This window comes from Mya arenaria, chromosome 8 (assembly GCF_026914265.1).
Source record: "Mya arenaria isolate MELC-2E11 chromosome 8, ASM2691426v1".
NCBI classification, from domain to species: Eukaryota; Metazoa; Mollusca; class Bivalvia; order Myida; family Myidae; genus Mya; species Mya arenaria.
This window is the reverse complement of record NC_069129.1, coordinates 37,872,973-37,896,099: the sequence shown is the minus strand read 5'-3', so window position 1 is coordinate 37,896,099 and position 23,127 is coordinate 37,872,973. Positions and strand designations below refer to the sequence as shown.

The 23,127-nt window shown below is 35.0% G+C and overlaps 1 protein-coding gene across 5 annotated transcripts in view; it reads right to left on the bottom strand.

Moving 5' to 3' along the window:
- The window catches only part of LOC128242999 (probable leucine--tRNA ligase, mitochondrial), a 79,269-nt gene that overhangs the window by 5,105 nt on the left and 51,037 nt on the right, over nucleotides 1–23,127 (bottom strand). For 3 of the 5 annotated variants that reach the window (XM_052960467.1, XM_052960469.1, XM_052960468.1), the window contains 4 exons: nucleotides 22,559–22,636; nucleotides 22,073–22,213; nucleotides 15,978–16,046; nucleotides 1,851–9,567 (listed from right to left, as the gene is read on the bottom strand). In XM_052960467.1, the coding sequence (XP_052816427.1) occupies nucleotides 9,265–9,567; nucleotides 15,978–16,046; nucleotides 22,073–22,213; nucleotides 22,559–22,636 (591 nt within the window). In that variant the 3' untranslated portion in view covers nucleotides 1,851–9,264. Of the gene's footprint in view, nucleotides 1–1,850; nucleotides 9,568–15,977; nucleotides 16,047–22,072; nucleotides 22,214–22,558; nucleotides 22,637–23,127 lie in introns of those variants that run through there. The other 2 variants (XM_052960471.1, XM_052960470.1) reach the window with 2 other exon arrangements.

Genomic DNA, 23,127 nt, shown 5'->3' with positions numbered 1-23,127 from the left:
TACTATGTTAATTTGAGCTTTAGTTTATCATCAAAAGTAACATCGAGAACCATATGGCTAGAGACTTGTTCAAGCGTTGTCTATTCATTACCAACAATAATGTAGTGATTTGTTTCGATTTTTTTAACAACTAGAAATCACCATGCATTTAGATTTACCAGGATGGATTAACATATTGTTGTTTAAGCACCAAGAAGCAACTGTATCCAAATATTTCTGCAAATATTGTTGAATTGCGGTCACAATATGTCCAGATGCATTCAAAGTGGAATCATCAGCAAAGAGGTCAATGCAGGATTTGCCCAGAGAAATATTCATGTCATTGATATGTATCCAAAAGAGACCTAGAATGGATCCTTGCAGAACACAACCTAACATTTTGAAATGTAGATTTCTTACCATTAAATTTTACGCATTGTTTTAGATGAAGTAAATATGAAGTAATTAAATTTGAAATTCTACTGTTGCATTTCCAGGTTTTTAGTTTCAAGACATTATTTTGGCTTTTAGTCGCCAAACCATCGATAAAATCAAGGCATTGCCGCATTCAGCACTGCTTTGATTTATATTGCCTAGGTAAATGTCGTCTGTTAAATGGAATTATTTAATTTTACATGATTATTGTTTATTGACACTGGTATTTAAATATTAACTAGCATATTTCTGGCATATTGTTACTGTTAGTAATCATTGACACTCTGTTATTATGTTTCTATTTTGACTACATTTATTTATTGTTCATAAATGTACTGACCGTCAATTATTATTTTGTCTTGTTTCCAATATTAATTATGCTTATTGTCGGAACAAAACATCATTTGGTAAATATCTGAGTATATCTCATTTATGTATTTTACTACTGCGTTCATTGTTGATCTAAATAAAGACATACAAAAAGACCATATTCTTAATATTTAATAAGTTTTCTGAAATTAACAAAAGCTGTCACAGTATGTGACGAATGCCCCCGAATGTGACATTGACCTATGAACAAGGTCAGTACATGAAAAGTTGATCTTGCCGTTACGTGTCAAATACATATGGCAAGTTATTTTAAATTGCCTCTGAACATAAAAAATACCACCCATACTTGACAACATACACTGATATGTCCTTTAATTCAGAATTCCCTTGTGAATAAAAACTTATAGTATCTTTCACCTTAGAGGTAGGGACATGGGTCTTGCACACGACACGTCGTCTTGGTATGTGGAACACATGTAGCAAGTGATTTTAAAATCTGTCCATACAAGAGAAAGTAACAGCCCGGACATAACAACCTATACTCTATGTCCTTATATGCAGCACTCCATTGTGAATAAACACTAAGTGTGACTTTGACCTTTGAGGTAGGGACACGGGTTTTGCACGCGACACGTCGTCTTGGTATGTGGAACACATCGAGGGGTGAAAGCGAAAAGGTTCTATCTGCTTCTTTATTTTATGTCAGTTAGAACCTTTTCGCATTCACCCCTCGACATGTGGCAAGTTATTTTAAAATCTGTCCATACAAGGGAAAGTTACAGCCCGGACACAACCTATACTCTATGTCCTTATATGCAGCACTCCATTGTAAATAAACACTAAGTGTGACCTTGCCATTTGAGGTTGGGACACGGGTCTTGCACGCGACACGTCGTCTTGGTATGTGGAACACATGTGTGGCAAGTTATTTTAAAATCTGTCCATGCAAGGGAAAGTTACAGCCCGGACACGACAACCTATATTCTATGTCCTTATATGCAGCACTCCATTGTGAATAAACACAAAGTGTGACCTTGACCTTTGAGGTAGGGACACGGGTCTTGCACGCGACACGTCGTCTTGGTATGTGGAACACATGTGGCAGGTTGTTTTAAAATCTGTCCATACAAGAGAAAGTTACAGCCCGGACACGACAACCTATACTTTATGTCCTTATATGCAGCACTCCATTGTGAATAAACACTAAGTGTGACCTTGACCTTTAAGGTAGGGACACGGGTCTTGCACGCGACACGTCGTCTTGGTATGTGTAACACATGTGGCAAGTTATTTTAAAATCTGTCCATACAAGAGAAAGTTACAGCCCGGACACGACAACCTATACTCTATGTCCTTATATGCAGCACTCAATTGTGAATAAACACTAAATGTGGCCTTGACCTTTGAGGTAGGGACACGAGTCTTGCACGCGACACATCGTCTTGGTATGTGGAACACATTGGCAAGTTATTTTAAAATCTGTCCATACAAGGGAAAGTTACAGAGCCGGACGGACGGTGCGATTTTAATATGCCCACCTTTGGGGGCATAAAAAGTAGTCGAGTCTACAATGGATATTAGGTTTTATGTTCCAGTGCCATGTAAATTGTAATTTATTGGGGTGTTTTAATCTCTACGCGTCACTTAAGTTTGAAGAGTTTAACTATTCAATTATATTTTCTCTGGTTTTCTTATGTTTTCCAGTGTTGTCATTTTTCTTTACTTGGTTTTCAATAAAATCTGTGTTAAAGCCCGAGATCTGTAAAACTTATGCACTAGCAATAATATACATAATTTAAAATGCTCATTGTTTGGACATATACTGCCTGTACTTAGGATAGTAGACATTGGACATGTAAAATAATTAGTATACGTATGATTTTATGACGTTAAGAAATTCAAAATAACCATAAAGATGCTACCCACAACCCCTCTTTTCTACTAGGCTGTTTCCACTTTCCATGCACCGCACGCATTTTCAGAATTTCTGCCATTTACGGTTCTCCTGTTCAAACTAGCCACTTCAACAGTGCTTCCTTGTGGTGTAAGCCCTTTATGGGTTTTTTTTCAATGCTTATCACACAGTTGTCAAATTTCCCCAAATTTTTCAGATATTTCAGCACTTTTACAATTTGTTGACACAAAAAAGGGAAAGTGGATAGAAAACAAGAACTGTCACAGAGACAGCGCGCTCGACTTTTATGTCACTTTAAAGATTAAGCCATGCAAATTTTTGGTGAAATATGCATGGATAACTGTAAAATTAGATTACCGTACATGCAAAACCTTAACCAGAATTTCTTAGTTGAACAAAAAAGTGGCAAATTTTCATCATAATGTTTAAATGCGATACATGATGTATTTGCTGAGATATTGACTTAAATGTTGTTACATGCAATAACGTAACTAGAAATTCTAAATCAAAAAATAAAAAGACCATTATCTGCATTATATTAATTAATTATCATGAGTTGGTTATTTAAGTAGGTTGGATGGTTAAATACCATTGTATAAAATCTCTATCAATGCAATACATTAAGCAGTTGCTGAGATATTAATCTATGTGTGCTAACATGAAAACCCTTAATCAGAATTTCTATGTTGAATAATAAAGAGCATTATATGCATTATCGAGTTATCTAACTTTATTAATTAAATAGGTTGGATAGTTGGAAACACATGTCTAAAGTTTCAATGTAATACATTAAGTAGTTGCTGAGATATTTACCTGTGTGCTTACATACCCAGAATTTCTAAGTCAAATAATAAAGTTCCATAATTTGCATTACATTCAAAATAGTTTAATCTTTCTTAATTAAGAAGGTTGAAGAGTTAGGTAGACATACATGTCAAAATGCAATACATGATGAATTTGCTGAGATAATGACTTATAGGTGCCTACATGCAAAACCTTGACCAAGGTGTGATGCTCACAGCCGCCAATGCTCGAGTGAGTAGAATAGCTCTCCTTATTCTTTGGTATTCTCTGCAGAGGAATGGCTTCTCAGAACAAGAATTGATTTTACATCACAATTATTTGGTATTGTTTGCAGAGGTTCAACTTGACATCACTTAAAATAGATATATTTGTAAGCCGACAATGTTTTCATAATGTTATTGTTTTACTATTGTAACTAGAATTAGAAATTTTATTTTATATTAATTATATATTTTATTTTAATGAAGTGGTCATTTTACCAGTACATTGTAAAGCTACAAATTACTGAGTTTAAACAACAGGAAACTAGACGTGTTTTTTTATCAAAACAGATTATCTCCTACATTATGAACTGTTCAAGAGATATGTAGCAGTCACAAAATATAGTCAGATGACCTTTGAGGTCATCGTGTGACCTTGACCTTGAACCAAGATATTTGTAACATGGGCTCTGCACATTGTCTGTATATCTTTAACATTTGTGGCAAGTTATTTATAAATCCTTAAAGCAGTTCAAGAGATATAGACGGACAATAAATATAGTCATATTATAGTCATATGATCTTTGACCTCTAGGTGTTATCTTGAACCCAGCTGGTTGTCACATGCCTTCTGCACATCATCTCAATATGGTGAACATTTGTGCAAAGTCATTTTAAAATCCTTCAAGCGGTTCAAGAAATATGGAGCAGACACAAAATATAGTTATATGACCTTTGATCTCTAAGTGTGACCTTGACCTGAACTAGTTGAAACATGCGCTTTGCACATCGTCTCAATATGGTGAATATTTGTGGCGAGTTATTTCAAAACCAGTTCAAGAGATTTGGAGCGGACACAAAATATAATCGTACAACTTTTGACCTGCACACTGTCAGACTTGAAGATTTTCAAAGTTTAATTATAACACCATCTCAACTATTTATTAATTGATTGAAGTATTAAAAATAATTGTCTATAATTGTATGAAAAACAAGAACAATAAATTCAATTTATAATGAATCAACATCTTCTTTTTTTTAAATTTAAAAGCCTTCCAGCTATTCAAAATAAATAAGAACCAAGACATCAGATTTACTCTACCTCCAACATACACAGCATAGTTTTCCTTGATAATACATGTATAAAACTAGAGATTGCTTTTTTGAAAAAGCGCTTGTCTCCCCTATTGTGTGGTCGTAGCTGAGAAAAAATAAATGATGGACATGAAATTTGTAACTTTGGACTGGAGACAAACCAACAGTAAAGTTTGGTTTATTCGATTATATTAAATAGTGAAGAGAAGAAAGTGTTGTTGATTAATCATGGAAAATGTAAACGAAGTTTGCATTGTATGAAGTTCCTGGGCGCAAGCGTTATTCAATTATTGATCGGAAACCATTTTTCAGCTCACAGTCATCGTGACCATGACCTTTTACCTACTGATCACAACATCAATAGGGATCATCTACATAACCAACTTGCATACCAAGTATTAAGTTCTTGGGTGCAAGTGTTCTTTAGTTACTGAGCGGTAACCATTTCTTCAACTCAAGGTCATGGCAACCTTGACCTTTGACCTACTGATCTCAAAATCAATAGGGGTCATCTACTAGTCATGACCGACTAGCGTACCAAGAATGAAGTTCCTGGGTACAAGCGTTCTTAAGTTATTGAGCAGAAACCATTTTTAAGCTTAAGGTCACCGCCAACGTATCATTTTTTACCTGAAGGTAACCTTGACCTTTGACCTTTTGATCTGAAAATCAATAGGGGTCATCTTCTAGTCATGAACAACTAGCTTACCAAGTATGAAGTTCCTGAAACCAAAGGATCTTTAGTTATTGAGCGGAAACTTTTTCTTCACTTCAAGGTCATGGCAACCTTGACCTTTGACCTAGTGATCTCAAAATCAATATGGGTCATCTTCTAGTCATGACCAACTAGCATACCAAGTATGAAATTCCTGGTTGCAAGCGTTCTCTAGTTATTGAGCGGAAACAGTTTCTTCACCTCAAGGTCACGGTGACCTTGACCATTGACCTACTGATCTCAAAATCAATAGGAGTCATCTACTAGTCATGAACAACTATGAAGTTCCTGGGTACAAGCTTTCTTTAGTTATTGAGCAGAAACCATTTTTAAGCTTAAGGTCACTGCCAACATAACATTTTTTACCTCAAGGTAACCTTGACCTTTGACCTTTTGATCTCAAAATCAATAGGAGTCATCTAATAGTCATGAACAACTAGCATACCAAGTATGAAGTTCCTGGACCCAAAGGATCTTTAGTTATTGAGTGGAAACCGTTTCTTCACCTCAAGGTCACGTTGACCCTGATCTTTGACCTAGTGACCCCAAATTCAATAGGGGTCATCTACTAGTCATGACCAACTAGCATACCAAGTATGAAGTTCCTGGGTCTAAGAGTTCTATAGTTATTGGGCGGAAACGAAGTGTGACGTACTGACTGACAGACTGATGGACTGACTGACGGACAGGGCAAAAACAATATGTCTCCCCATGAATGGGGGAGACATAAAGATATTACACGCAAATGATTTTTACATGGAAGGTCACCACGACCTTGACTATTGACCTTGTTACCCCCAAAACAATTGGGATCATCTAGACATCATGACCAACCTCACTTCAAAGTTTGGTGAACCTAGATCAAAGCATTCTCCTGATATTGCACGGAAATATTTTTTTACATTAGAGGTCACAGCGACGTTGACCTTTGACCTTGTGACCCCCCAAAATATAGGAGTTTTCTAAACCTCATGATCAACCTCCCTACCAAGTTTGGTGAACCTAGGTCAAACCATTCTCAAGATATTGAGCGGAAATGTTTTTTACATTGGGGTCGCCGCGACCTTGACCTTTGACCTAGTGACCCCAAAAACAATAGGGATCTTCTACACCTCATGACCAACCTCCCTACCAAGTTTGGTGAACCTAGGTCAAACCGTTCTCAAGATTTTGAGCAGAAATGTTTTTTATATTGGGGGTCGCCGCGACCTTGACCTTTGACCTAGTGACCCCAAAAACAATAGGGATCCTCTACACCTCACGACCAACCTCCCTACCAAGTTTGGTGATCCTAGGTCATGCGGTTTTCCAGTTATCGATCGGAAACGAAGTGTGACGTACGGACGGAGTGACGGACTACCGGACTGACGGACAGGGCAAAAACAATATGTCTCCCCCAGAGAGGGGGAGACATAATTCATGTTTATATAAGATCTATTACTATTACTATGTGAACAATATAGGGGAGTGTAAAATTTAGTACAATGGTCTATTCAATAGAAAAATGGGATTATTAAATTCATTATTGAGTAAAAAAATGTACATCTACAAAATAAAGAAATATAATAAGTACTTAGACCTATAAGCCTATAAAAAGAACATTAATTACCTTAGAAGTGACTATTTTGAAGAATTCATGAAGTATAAAGTCTATTATCTTGTTTCTAAAAATAAACATTAATTCAAAAGTAAACTCCAAGAGCAACGGAGACAATATAGGAAGCCTTTGCTTCAAGAGTTAACTTTTCATCACTATTAGATTTTAACAAAATGTGTTTCTTATATAAGTTTATAGGTAACTTGTAACCCCCAGGCCAAGATGTGAACGAACTTGATAGAGGACCACTACAGTACATGGTGATACACATTTAAAGGGTCTATAGCTTCAGGCAAGAATATTTTCAAACATTTCACTATATAAGTACGGGGAAAAGATTGTGATCCCCGGGGCTGGGCCAGTGTTGACCCCAGGGGCAAATTTTTAACAAACTTGGTTAACAAGCACTAGACAATGTTACATACCAAATCTCTAAGCTCTAGGCCTCATGGTTTTCGTCAAGATGTTTTTTTTTTAAAAAATTTCTTTTGGTTGCCATGGCAAACCGAGTTCTGCATGGAACTCATTTCTGAAAACAATTCTGAAAGTGCACCACCGAAGCAACATCCCTCTGAAGTTTCATTAAAATTAGGGATGGAAGCGAATATCCGAGTATCCGGATATCCGGATATCACGTATGTATTCGGATACCAAAATGGGTATTCAAATATTTGTTAAGAATTAAAATTTCAATGAAATAGCTTAGCAGAGAAATAGCAATTGTTATAAAACTTTTCAGATGAAATATTTCAGGTGATCAACAGTGTCTGTCGCGAAGCGGGTATGTGTCACAAATCGTCTGCTAATTGGGTGTTTGCACAAGGCGTGATATTGTGTCCTTGTGCAGCACCCTGTGAAGTTCTATGACCTTGTTTACAATAACAAGTGTTGTTTTATGATCTCAGATGTGCTTAATTGATACTAATTGGCACTAGTTGATATTAAACGGATTGATCGTCCAATCACAAGATAAGCCGACAATGTTTTCATAATGTTATTGTTTTACTATTGTAACTAGAATTAGAAATTTTATTTTATATTATTATTTTATATTAATTATATATTTTATTTTAATGAAGTGGTCATTTTACCAGTACATTGTAAAGCTACAAATTAACTGAGTTTAAACAACAGGAAACTAGACGTGTTTTTTTTTATCAAAACAGATTATCTCCTACATTATGAACTGTTCAAGAGATATGTAGCAGTCACAAAATATAGTCAGATGACCTTTGAGGTCATCGTGTGATCTTGACCTTGAACCAAGATATTTGTAACATGGGCTCTGCACATTGTCTGTATATCTTTAACATTTGTGGCAAGTTATTTATAAATCCTTAAAGCAGTTCAAGAGATATAGACGGACAATAATTATAGTCATATTATAGTCATATGATCTTTGACCTCTAGGTGTTATCTTGAACCCAGCTGGTTGTCTCAAGATAAGGGTCGTGCAATCAAAGCTGTTAATGACCGATCGTATTTTTGATGAATATTCATGAAGAAATTAATGCTATCTGAACAATAAATACAAAAACATTTTGTCTTCTTATCTTTTCCGCAAGTATATCCTTCATTACAAAACACCGCAGAAATTGTAGTTATTGCATAAAATCAAACAATGTAATGAAATAAAATTACAATCGACTATCAAATAATCAAAGCGTCATTTAACATGAAACCTGCTGATAAATAACAAACTCGAAAGCACGTGGCAGTAACCAAGCAACCACCTCGGCCGAAGTGACTATCAAATTCGCGAGGTGTTTATGTGGTCTTCATCATGAGTTTTATGACGTAAAATGAGTTGTTTAGCTTTGATTATAACATTATAAATTATTAAGACTGAGAAAGAATGAATGAAAACGTGAAAGTGCCATATGACAAATTATAAATTAAGTGGACAATTATGTCAGATAACAGAAGGTGGGTGACATATAATAGGAAATTTACTTATTATGAAACCAATTTGAAACGAGTATCCGGATAGTATTCGAATACTTGATACGAATATCCGGATACCGATTTGGTATCCGGTTTCCATCCCTAATTAAAATTCATCAAAATTGTCAAGGCGGTTTAGGAAGAGAATGATGTCTATAAGTAATAGTTGACGCTGGATGACAGACACCAGACACTAAACACGTTAGCTAAAAAAACGAATAACACTAAATTGAAGACAAAGACAAACACTTTATCTGTATTGCTTGACATCTGCAGATTCGCTGTCCTGATGTTGCTGTTTGCCTTTTTTCCCTCCCTTCTTCTTACCCTTCGTTTTGTTTTCCAACTCAAACTCCAGGCTGGGAATACTTAAATTCACTTGAGCACTTAAGTTTGGCTTCACCACCAACTGTGTATGTACAATCTCATTGTTTTTTACTGTGTTCAGAAAGAAGTCTTCATGCCCTAAAATATATATCACATTTTGTTCACTCAATGCCCTAAATGCTTTATGGCTGAGAGGCAGCTTACCAATGGTATGCCTCTTGTTTACCTGAAACATATTGGAAATAAATTTACACCACTCATACGATAATGTCACAAAAACTTATGTTCCAACTTTTAGAAAAGATCCAAAACAAGGGCAATGCAAGCTGATGCAAACACTTGTCTGTTTTGTTTCCGATTAAAAAGAGGCATAAGTTGATAATTATCAAAGCCACAGTTATGCGACTGGTCCATCATATACATGTTGTATTGTAAGTTTCATTTGAATATTTTGAACTTTTGTTTTTATAGGGCAAAGTTTTGACAAGACATACTGACCACAATGCCTAGGCAAACAAAATGCCTTGACTTTTTTACATAGAAAAACAATGACATGTAAAAGGGAATTGTAACATGCAAATTTCAAATCAAATATACATTCCTTGATTAACAAGAGCTGTCACAGAGACAGCGCCCTCTTCTATTCCGCCACTTTTGTGTTTAAGGATTGCAAAATTTTTGTGAAACATGCATGGACCACTGTAAAATTGGATTAGAATGATGCCTGAGAAGAATTTAGTAAAATTTCAATCCAAAACTATCAGCAATTTGTGAAATACACACATGATGGAAAAATGCAATTTATTCAAGGATTTTAATTTGTGTATAATTATGCAAGAGTTATCATAGTTTTCTCAATAAGATTACTTATTTTCAAATATTAGAATAAAGAAAAAAGTTCATAAGGCTGACATTTGTTTAAAAGTCTATTTTGTCACCAAAAATCAAGTGATGTTAGTTGTAATGCATAAACATGTATTGCTTTTGATGGATGTTCCGGCTGGGCAACGCAATGAAAATTAAAACTCTCAGATTTTGATGTTCACTGAATATACTGCTGAGACGTTGACTTATGCACACTTACATGCAAAACCTTAACCATAATTTTTAAGTCAAATAATAAAGGGCAATATTTTAATTATATGTAAAATAGTGTTATTCAACTTGATAAATTAAGTAGATGTAATGATCGAGAACCCATGAATGAGGATTCAATGCAATACTTGTTGTAGTTGCTGCAATATTGGCTAACATGAAAAACCTTAACCAGAAGTCAAATAAAAAAGGGCCATAATTTGCATTATATACATAATGGAGTTATCTTACTTGATAAAATAAGTAAGGCGGATGGTTGAGAACCCCTGTATAAAATTTAAATACATAACATGGAGTAATTGCTGAGATTTTGACTTATTTATGCTTACATGCAAAACCTTAACCAGTGTTTCTAAATCAAATAATGAAGACCATAATTTGCATTATATGCCTGATAGAGTTATCTAACTTGATTAATTAAGTAGTTGTTATGATTGAGACCACTTGATTAAAGTTTCAATTCAATAAAAAGTATTTGCTGAGATATTGCCTTAAATGTGCTTACATGCAAAACGTTAACAAAGGTGTGTGGCCAGGGTGAGCAGTATTTAGGTCTCCTTTTTCTTATTCAAGCTAAGGCTAGGTGATGTCAGCACTCATCAATGTAAAGGGTTTCATTCCTGATCAAAATATAATCACCCTAATTAACACATATTAACATTGGTACTTTATTATAAAGTATTTCAAGAAAATCGAAACAATAGGGCCAAGATGGCCCTAAATCGCTCACATGATTTGGACTAAGGGTTGTAAAGTTATTGATCAAACAACATACTGGACACCTCCCACCCATACACTGTATGTGAAACTATCATACTTCCCTTTTTTAAAAGAGCATGCTATAACATGAAAAATACATATTTGTTTAAAAAGTAACAAAGGGCCATGACTCTTACAATATTTAAGTTGCAGTTTTATAATATGTCAAGAGCACATTGTTACTGTGAATAAGTTCATGAAGTTTATGCTGATAGCTTTAATGATTTTAAAAAATAAAAAATAAAAAATATTAATTTTGATATAAGTGTAACATTAGGAATATTTCTGTGAACAAAATTTAAAAGCAGGAAAATGGTTTCTGAAGAGAAGTTTTTCAAAGTTTTACATACAGACATTAAGTGAAAACTTGCCCATTTTTTATAATGAATCACTAAGTGGTGAAAGAATTTGAAGTAATGGTAACTTGAGCAACATTTCTATGAATATATTTTGAAATCAGGTCAATGGTTTTTGAAGAGAAGATTTTCAAAGTTTTCCATATAGACATATAGTGGCAACCATGTTTTTTATGAATCAACACAGGGTGAAGGAATTTGACAGAGGGTCACCTTAGAAACATATCTGTGAAATTATTTTGAAATCGGGTCAATAACTTCTGAAGAGAAGATTTTCAAAGTTTTCCATTTAGACATATAATGAAAAGTAGCGCCCCCCCCCCCCCCCCCCCCCTCGGCAATGTCTTTTTACGACTCATGAAGGGGTGGAGAAATCTGATAGAGTGTAATCTAAGGAACATTTCTGTGAAATTATGTTTAAATTGGTTTAGGGAGTTTTCCATACAGACATAATTATAGTAAAAAGAAGCCCTGTCATCTCACAACCATGCTTTTTACAAAAGGAATTTGATACAGGGTCACCTAAGAAGCATTTCTGTGAAATTATGTTGATTAATTAGGCCAGTGGTTTCTGAGAAGAATTTTTTTAAAGTTTTTCCTTTAGGTTGCCATGGCAACCAGAGTTCAGCAGGGAACAATTTTTATTGAAGGCATACTGAAGAGGACCGCCCAAGGAACATTACTTGAAATTGGATCAGTGCTTTAGTAGGAGAAGTTGTTTGAAGGGAAATGTTGAAATGTTGAGGACGGAAAACAATGGGCAATCATTTCATAACTATCACGAAAATCTTCAATCTTTGCATTTAATTTTTAATGCCTCTGAGCAATATGATTAAAATGATGATGATTTGTATGACAATTCAGTTTAAACATATTTTTTTGAGAAATAGTTTCACATCATTACAATCAACACAACATACATGCAATACATGCAAAAAACAACATAGGATTGGAAAACAAGCATCACACACACTTTCCTTGGACAGATTTACATTATACTTGAAATTGCATGGCATATAGAAGTTAGAGAGTTGTTTTTAAAATTTTACAGCAATCTCAGTGAATCAGGAAAATTTAAAGTTTAGTATTGTTTATATCGACTGCAATGCAAACCCACAAGATAATCACTGATAAAAAAGATAACAAGAGGGCCATGATGGCCCTGTATCGCTCACCTGTAGCTTTGCTAAATAAAGTGAACATTCTGACCTATTATCATAAAGATCCAATGAAAAGTATGGCCCCTACTAATTGACCTAGTGACCTAGTTTTTGACCCGGGTTGACCCAATATCGAACCTGACCTAGCATATGTTAAGATGATCATTCTGTCCAAGTTTCATTAAGATTAGGCTAAAATTGTGATCTCTATTGTGTTCACAAGGTTTTTTTACTAATTGACCTAGTGACCTAGTTATTGACTGCGGATGGACCAATGTCGAACTTGACCTAGATGTTATAGAAATGATCATTCTGACCAAGTTGCATTAAGATTAGGCTAAAATTGTGACCTCTATTGTGTTCATAAGGTTTTTCTAATATCTGACCTAGTGACCTAGTTATTGACCGCGGATGACCCAATATCGAACATGACCCAGATTTTATAGAGATGATCATTCTGACCAAGTTGCATTAACATTAGGCTAAAATTGTGACCTCTATTGTGTTCACAAGGTTTTTCTACTAATTGACCTAGTGACCTAGTTATTGATGGTAATTGACCCAATATCGAACTTGACCTAGATTTTATAGAGATGATCATTCTGACCAAGTAACATTAAGATTAGGCTTAAGTTGTGACCTCTGTTGTGTTCACAAGGTTTTTCTACTAATTGACCTAGTGACCTAGTTATTGACCGCGAATGACCCAATATCGAACTTGACCTATATTGTTCTAGAGATGATCATTCTGACCAAGTTGAATTGAGATAAGCCTAAAATTGTGACCTCTATTGTGTTCACAAGGTTTTTCTACTAATTGACCTAGTGACCTAGTTATTGACCGCGAATGACCCAATATCGAACTTGATCTATATTGTTCTAGAGATGATCATTCTGACCAAGTTGAATTGAGATAAGCCTAAAATTGTGACCTCTATTGTGTTCACAAGGTTTTTCTACTAATTTACCTAGTGACCTAGTTTTTGACCTGGGTTGACCCAATATGGAACTTGACCTAGCTTATGTTAAGATGATCATTCTGACCAAGTTTCATTAAGATTAGGCTAAAATTGTGACCTCTATTGTGTTCACAAGGTTTTTTTACTATCTGACCTAGTGACCTAGTTATTGACCGCGGATGACCCAATGTGGAACTTGACCTAGATTTTATAAAGATGATCAGTCTGACCAAGTTTCATAAAGATTAGGCTAAAATTGTGACCTCTATTGTGTTCATAAGGTTTTTCTACTATCTGACCTAGTGACCTAGTTATTGACTGCGGATGACCCAATATCGAACATGACCCAGATTTTATAGAGATGATCATTCTGACTAAGTTGCATTAACATTAGGCTAAAATTGTGACCTCTATTGTGTTCACAAGGTTTTTCTACTAATTGACCTATTGACCTAGTTATTGACGGTAAATGACCCAATATCGATCTTGACCTAGATTTTATAGAGATGATCATTCTGACCAAGTTACATTTAGATTAGGCTTAAGTTGTGACCTCTATTGTGTTCACAAGGTTTTTATACTAATTGACCTAGTGACCTAGTTATTGACCGCGAATGACCCAATAGCGAACTTGACCTATATTTTTCTAGAGATGATCATTCTGACCAAGTTGAATTGAGTTAAGCCTAAAATTGTGACCTCTATTGTGTTCACAAGGTTTTTCTACTAATTGACCTAGTGACCTAGTTTTTGACCTGGGTTGACCCAATATGGAACTTGACCTAGCTTATGTTAAGATGATCATTCTGACCAAGTTTCATTAAGATAAGGCTAAAATTGTGACCTCTATTTTGTTCACAAGGTTTTTCTAATAATTGACCTAGTGACCTAGTTATTGACTGCGTATGACCCAATATCGAACTTGACCCAGATTTTATAGAGATGATCATTCTGACCAAGTTGCATTAAGATTAGCCTAAAATTGTGACCTCTATTGTGTTCACAAGGTTTTTGTACTAATTGACCTAGTGACCTAGTTATTGACCGCGGATGACCCAATATCGAACTTGACCTAGATTTTATAGAGATGATCATTCTGACCAAGTTGCATTGAGATTAGGCTAAAATTGTGACCTCTATTGTGTTCACAAGGTTTTTGTACTAATTGACCTAGTGACCTAGTTATTGACCGTGAATGACCCAATATCAAACTTGACCTACATTTTACAGCGATGATCATTCTGACCAATTTGCATTGAGATTAGGCTAAAATTGTGACCTCTATTGTGTTCACAAGGTTTTTCTACTAATTGACCTAGTGACCTAGTTATTGACCGCGGATGACCCAATATCGAACTTGACCTAGATTTTATAGAGATGATCATTCTGACCAAGTTGCATTGAGATTAGGCTAAAATTGTGACCTCTAATGTGTTCACAAGGTATTTCTACAAATTGACCTACTGACCTAGTTTTTGACCCCAGATGACCCAATATCGAACTTGACCTAGATTTTATAGAGATGATCAGTCTGACCAAGTTTCATAAAGATTAGGTCAAAATTGTGACCTCTGTTGTGTTCACAAGGTTTTTCTAATAATTGACCTAGTGACCTAGTTATTGACTGTGGATGACCCAATATCGAACTTGACCTAGATTTTATAGAGATGATTATTCTGACCAAGTTGCATTGAGATTAGGCTAAAATTGTGACCTCTATTGTGTTCACAAGGTTTTTGTATTAATTGACCTAGTGACCTAGTTGTTGACCGCGGATGACCCAATATCGAACTTGACCTACATTTTATAGAGATGATCATTCTGACCAAGTTGAATTGAGATTAGGCTAAAATTGTGACCTCTATTGTGTTCACAAGGTTTTTCTACTAATTGACCTAGTGACCTAATTATTGAACGCGGATGACCCAATATCGAACTTGACCTAGATTTTATAGAGATGACCATTCTGACCAAGTTGCATTGAGATTAGGCTAAAATTGTGACCTCTATTGTGTTCACAAGGTTTTTCTACTAATTGACCTAGTGACCTAGTTTTTGACCCCAGATGACCCAATATCGAACTTGACCTAGATTTTATAGAGATGATCAGTCTGACCAAGTTTCATAAAGATTAGGTCAAAATTGTGACCTCTATTGTGTTCACAAGCAATTGTGAACGGACGGACGGACGGACGGACGGACGGACGGACGGACGGACGGACGGACGGACGGACGGACGAAGAGTGATCACAAAAGCTCACCTTGTCACTACGTGACAGGTGAGCTAAAAACAACTGCAAGCCTGACCTGGACATTAAGCCAGTAGACAGCATCCTCATCCACCTCTGGCCATTTTTCCTCCAGCACTAGTACATCCTGAAAATGTTGTATACTGTATGTACATAATTATATTCTATTTCGCTTAAAGGTGAACTAAACCATAATTTATATTTCTTAATTTTATCACCTGTCTCCACTCAACGTGTTCAAGTTTATTACCGTATATGAAGTGTAAATTTTGTTTCTACCGTTACCACAAAATCCCGCCTCTGTTCTGCCCATTCTATGGTGTCTAGATGAATTAATGCCCTTGAAATGAGTGGACACTTTGTTGTCTCCCTTTGTTTTAAGTGAGCATGCCCAGCAAATACCACAGTGCAATCGCACCATTTATCACAATGCATTGCTTTAATTTCCTGGAAAATGTTAGATATTTCTGGGTTTCTGTTATCGCCAACATATTGATATATGAAATCTACGAGGTTGTTTTAATGACGATACGAATTGTTTTGTATAAAATCAGCCTGTTTCCTTGCGATAATTATAAATGTGTTACTTCCCTTGAATGAAAATAAGTCATGTAAAATGGAGGCCTTGGCAACACAACTTTCAGAAACCGTCAATGACAGACAGTCAGTGGCACAAAATAATGTAGTGAAAATGAAATAAAGAGATCTTGAAATTTTACAACCGTGCTCGTGCTCGTATGTTGGAGCAGCTGGTTGAATAGGATTGATTTACCAAACAAAAATTGCAGTGCCATTCAATTGTAATACTTGGGAGGACATGGACAGGTTGAAACAAAGGAATTTGGAACAACCAGCATTCCATAATATTGCTTTCTGTTTGGCTGTTTTAAGTCATTTTTAATGGAATGCTGTGTTGCACTCTACTTAGGAAGAAAAAATTGTGAGTGATAAAAGGTGAGTTAATTTGATAATTATTGAATTAAAGAATGACCTCCACAATATCAGTAAATCTGTGAGGAAAAGTATGCCTTATCACTAAATCACTATTACAGCACTCTAACCATTTCCTCATGTTTGTTAGGAATTACCCACAAACTTCACCCTTCGCCCTTTTTATTCAAAGACTATTCAAAGACTGATCAATACACCCTTGCATTTAACATCAAAACTAACCTGGGATGAAGGCCGCTCGACTCTTGCCAAACAACACTCAAAAGCTAGCATGTAACTCTAATTAACTGAGCTAACCAGGCCGCTGCTTACCCTAATACAATGTACACTACAACAATAAGGCAACTATCAATTCATTGCTGGATTTTCATAGCCTGACGCGCTTTTTTTCAGCTTTTTTTCACCGCCCCTTAGAAATATTGACTCAAATAAAAATGTTGATCTAGTGTACCAGTATGTATTTGCATATCAGCCCAGTAATGTCTAGGAACTGAGTTTATTCTTTGATGTATAACATTCACTTGTAAAAAAGGGGAATTGTTATGATCTTGATGGTGGTTCATCTAGAAACTCATGTTTATAACATATCTAATGTTAAAAAGTTCATCTATAAATAAACAATAAAATACCCCCATTTAAAAATTGATGAAAATCTAGCAATTTATTTTGGCCAAAAAGAGACTTCGAGATTTTAAAAACTGTCAGTCGACATTTTAAATACAAAAACGGTTAGTTTTCATTTCAGCGATACTCACTTATTTTGCCTATTTATTTTAAGTATGTTGTAGAATAAATCTGAATACAAATCATTAATCTAGAGTTGGGGGACTTTAGGCCCCATAATTACATGACATCATCACTTTTAGGATCTGCTTAAAAGGGAGTGATCCATAAAAATGATATAACAAATAAAAACAAACAAGAGGGCAATAATGGCCCTAAATCGCTCACCTGAGTAAAAGAGTTTAACCTTTGTAATCAATAAAGCTTGATATTTTTTTCTCAAAGAATATTGAAAAAACATACTGACCAAACATGTTGCCTGGATAATCACTGACAGGACTTGTCACAGTTGCCTGCACACTGACAGGACTTGTAACGGTTTCCTGCACACTAAAAGGACTTGGTGATTGACTGCACACTGACAGGATTTCATTCAGTTGCCTGCACACTGACAAGACTTGATAATTGACTGCACACTGACAGAATTTGATTCTCATACCTGCACACTGACAGGATTTTGTTCAGTTGCCTGCACACTGACAGGACTTGATAATTGACTGCACACTGACAGCACTTGGAACAGATACCTGCACACTGACAGGATTTTTTTCAGTTGCCTGCACACTGACAGGACTTTGTTCAATTTGCTGCACACACACAGGACTTCGTCCAATTGCCTGCACACTGACAAAACTATGTCAAATTGCTTGCACACTGATATAACTTTTAGTATAGATACACAAACAACAAACAGTGCACCATCCAATAAAATCAATAAACTGCCTTAAGCTCTAAAAATCAAATATCAGAACACATTCAGCACCTTCCACTAATATCATTGCTTCTTCCTAGCTAGGTCAACATCATCTTCCATCACATGATCAAAATCAATTTTTTTTAAAAGACATTAAGCCTTATTCACTATCTACACAGAAGATAAGATTGTAGCTTAGAATAATCTTCATGAAGTTCAATGGAAAAGTCTGATTATTAAATTTATCATTAAGTAAAAATGAAAATTCCTCTAAGGAATAAAGTGAATAATAATTATTTTAATCTATGAACCTAAAAAAAGAACAATAACTACCCTTAAGGGCAAAGACTTTTTAACTTGCGCTCCTCCCTCAGAACTGAAATGTATTTGGTTAAAAGTGTTGGCAGTGGGGTTTGAATTTTAACAATTTCCAGTTCGAAATGGTGCATTTTGGGCATATTTTAGGACTCTTTTTGAAAAAAGTATCTTCCATGTTTACCAAATTTCTGCAAAACACCCTGCGCGAGGGTCTGGATAAACCTATCTTACATGAGCGGCTATGGTAGATGTTTTTTCTCCCACCTCAGCTAAACAAAATTAAGTAAAAAAATGTATTGGTTGTCATGGATATGCGCGCAGTGATTCAGATTTTGTTAATTGTCAAATCAGTCATTAAATAGTTCTGAGGAGAGTGAAGCATTATTTCTTGAAAGGTGCGTCAGAAATGTTTTATGGTGACATTTGAAGCGAGAAATAATTAATTAGCATTCTAAATATTGCCACAGGACAAGGTTTCCATGATGCTACAGATAACAGTCTTCAACATGGGAGGTAATTACAATGTGATGACCATTAAAAAGGAGTTCCATACGGGTACTTCTCTTATCTTTGCCCGTAGCATGGTCAAATTTTTGGATCTACCAATCAAACCCCACACTGGATCTGCTAGTGCAATTCTCTATCAAAATTGTGACAAATCAATAATACCTAAAATTTTAATTCTTTAAGACAAACTTCTTATCATTCTTAATTTTTGTTGTACAGCTGACTGAAAAGTGTTTTTCTGTATTATTTAAAATAACCTCCACTTGAAAATTTATGTTTATATTTATACAAGTTATTTTGTGAACAAAAACCACACAGCTGCTATAAATGCATTGATTACAAAGAGTGAAATGGACAATGTATGTATTTTGCCACTCCCAAATTTTGACATTTATCTTTTTTTATTGAAAAGAGGAATACAATTTAATTTCTGTTGCAATATTTTTTATTAAAATTTTCAATTTCTTAATTGTCCTGATCATTAAAAACAATGGAAAAATAAAAAAATAAATAAAATGCTTGTTTACATGCATTTTATATTGTAATGAATAAAAATTCATGTCAAATTTGATGTACATGTAATAACTGACTGTATGTTGTTTTGTTTATGATTTTATTGGTGAAATATTCTGTTTTCAGCATTTGCTGTTTTGTTTTATTTTACTGCTCTTTTCATCCTTAAACTATAATTTTATAGGATTTAAAATATATGGTTTAACACTGAATCAAATTTGAAACATATAAGAGTAATGAAAATCAATTACAAGCAATATCTTGCAATTATCAGTGTCTTTTTCAACATTTTTAGTGTAAAAACAAGTTTCAGTTATATTGTTTATTGTGTATAATTTTATCTTGCATTGCATGGTCAGTCAAGGTTTGTAGTATTTGATTGATTCATCTTCATGATGAATCAATTTCAATTTAAGTCAACATCATAAAATGCTCATGAATACATACTTTAATCAAATTTATTAGTAATGTGAATAATGTTTTTTTTTCAAGAAATTATATAGATATGCGCTAAAATAATTATTAGAAGAAAATTATCATTATGTAAAATTAACATGTCTTGACCACTTTGTTGTTTAGACTCAAAATATTTGCAAGTTTTCCAAATCTTTCCAAATGACTTCAAATATTCTAAGAAGTTACATGTATACAAATGCAGGCATCGCTTAATATCTTGCAAAGCACTGACTGCTATTTAGCTTTTATTTATTTAGGTACGTAGATTTTGAAACTTAAATGGACAACTGAAATTATAAAAATGGTTATTTCAGTTTTAATATTTTAAATTACTTCAAAGAAAGCATTAATATGCCCCTGCACATGCAACAACATAACTATAATTTGAGATGATATCACACTTACCAAAGTACCTTAATTATCTAGTTAATTTGTATAACTCTGTCAGATTCTGTGAATGGCAGATTGTGACGTGGATGGCAGATTGTGACGAAGCATCCCATAGACTACAAATGCACTGGTTTGGAACTGCCAGTGCATAGTAAATTCATGGCATACTGGTCATGTTCATATGTTTGTAGTAATTATCACCAATTTCCTATCTAGAGAATAAATTGGCTTTGGTCAAAACCAGCATGAAGTTCTCTCATCTTTAGAATGATCAACATATGCGCTTGTCTGCGAATTTCACAATAGATTTACATTTTGTGCAGGTTTTATCTAGCAAACCTTGATTTAAAATTTGGTTGACATCGAGAACTTTTGCCTAGCAAATCATCTTTTCCATGGCTGATTTACATATAAGGGATATTACTCTTTTGTCAAGCCTAAGGTTAGAGACAGCCTTTTCTTAAATACTTTGATTGAACTCCATCGATAAAACCTTGGTTTTTTAAACCACTTTTGTTGTTAGCATAATTCAACATTTTTTTTGTCATTCAAATGACTGCCACTAAATTCATTTGCACTGCCATATGCTTGGCTATGCCATCCTTTTGCTTGACATTGCAATTCTTTTGTGTGGCACTACTGTAGTGCCAATTGTTATGCCAATTTATATCATGAGATTATTTATAAAAAATTAAGTACATAAATATTTGATGGCAGGCAATTCCAACACCCACATCACATCTGCTCAAAGGAGTGGATTAGACAAAGCTGTTGTCTAGGAGGACTTAGCTGTTGCCTATTTGTGGTAGGGGTACTAAGCGTAAGTCTTGGCCTAAGTCTTAGGGTAACACACCTAGCCCCAATTGAAACTCTAGAACCACCCCTGCATGTTATACTGGCACTGGTACACTGATTTATTCACAGATTCAGACTTCAGCTGGTTCAGGACCACAGGATTTATCGTCAGTTTGAAACTGTTTCAAACTTTCAGTTTCAGTGTTTGACTTGGTTGAACCTGGGTGTAGGATTTGTTATTAGTCCCAGGTTGAACATATTATTTGTTCCACTTCCTTTTGTTAACATTCAAATTACAAGTGTCATTGGAATACTTCGAAAGATTAGTCAGAATCGTTTTGCTCGTTATTTTGGTGAACCATGTAAGTGGACTGGAAACCTCTGAAAGTCCATGTTTTTTTTACTGAATTGTCACGGACACAGTGTTTATTGAAACCGAGAGGCAGTACCAAGGGAAGCAACTACGCATGTATAGCAACGCCATGGGAAGCAAGTCAGTCGAGTAATTGGGAAAATGCGGAACATGGGGGTAATTTGTAACAAAACTGCCAGCTTATGAAAATGATTTAATCTCAATAAAATCTTGTATCAAACTTGAAAATTATCAATCTTTTATATCGTTATGTAATAATTAAATGTCAAATATCAGTTCAAGTCTACTTTAAGCATGATAATCATGAATGTAGTTTAAATCTGACAGACCAATAAGATGTGGCAATTACTATGTCAAGTGTAACAATTACTACCTTCTCAGCAATCCCTGTGTGCTGCAGTGCTGCCCAACATTCCATGGAGATCATTGGAGCTGCGGGTGTAATCATTATCACTAAGTCACGCACCGCCCGTTTGTACTCTTCACTTATTACTGCCACATCATCAGGAACCTTCTACAAAGGTTAACATTTTAATCTTTATCAGTGCAGTCCAACACTTCATGGAGAACATAGGAGCTGCCATGGTAATTTGTAGCAAGAGCATTGTTTTTCCAAAAAGCATAGAAGGCAATTTTTAAATAGCTACAAAGATGGGATTTGCATAAACTGTCACACTTTAATATATTATGCATTAGACACAATTGATGTACATATTTTACAAGGATCTTCTAATGTCAATATCAACTTATTTGCCATCAAACCATTTATCCCTTTATCAAACTGACTATGTAATTATAAAGAAGGTGAAAGGAAAACAAAGTAAGCAAGAATTTAATACAAAGTTGTTCTAGTACATACCTTTAAATCTGTTGTGAGCTCTTGCATTCTTGAAATAGCTGTGTTGAACAGGAATGTCCAGTCTAAGTGGTAACGAATCTGAAACAATAACTAAATGCAGTGTTTGTAAATATCAAACAAGAGGCCCAAAAGGGCCTATGCTCTACTGGCATGGCTTTTGTGGTCATCTCAATCCAGAGCATGTATGTATGGGTAAAAGGCAACAGACATATAGTTTATGTTTTGTGTTTGGGTTACCTGAAAACGTAGCACGTTCAACATCTGAGCCCAGAAAGTATTGTAAGCAGATTAGTTGCATGAACTATTTTAATATGTGCCAAGTAAAAGTCATCTGACAAAAAAAAAATGCTTTCAAAACTGTACTCATAGTAAAATTTTCTGTAGTTTTAAAAGTTAAAAAAAGTTGGTCAAAAGGTCAAAGTCAAGGGCATCCTAGGACAACATTGATCAATTTGAACAAACATTCACAATCAATTGTGCTGAGATGGATGCACGAACACACAAAAAGATTTTCAAACCTTTCCAGATTTATGTTTACCAAACCTGTGAACCCTGGGTGTGGCCAGTAA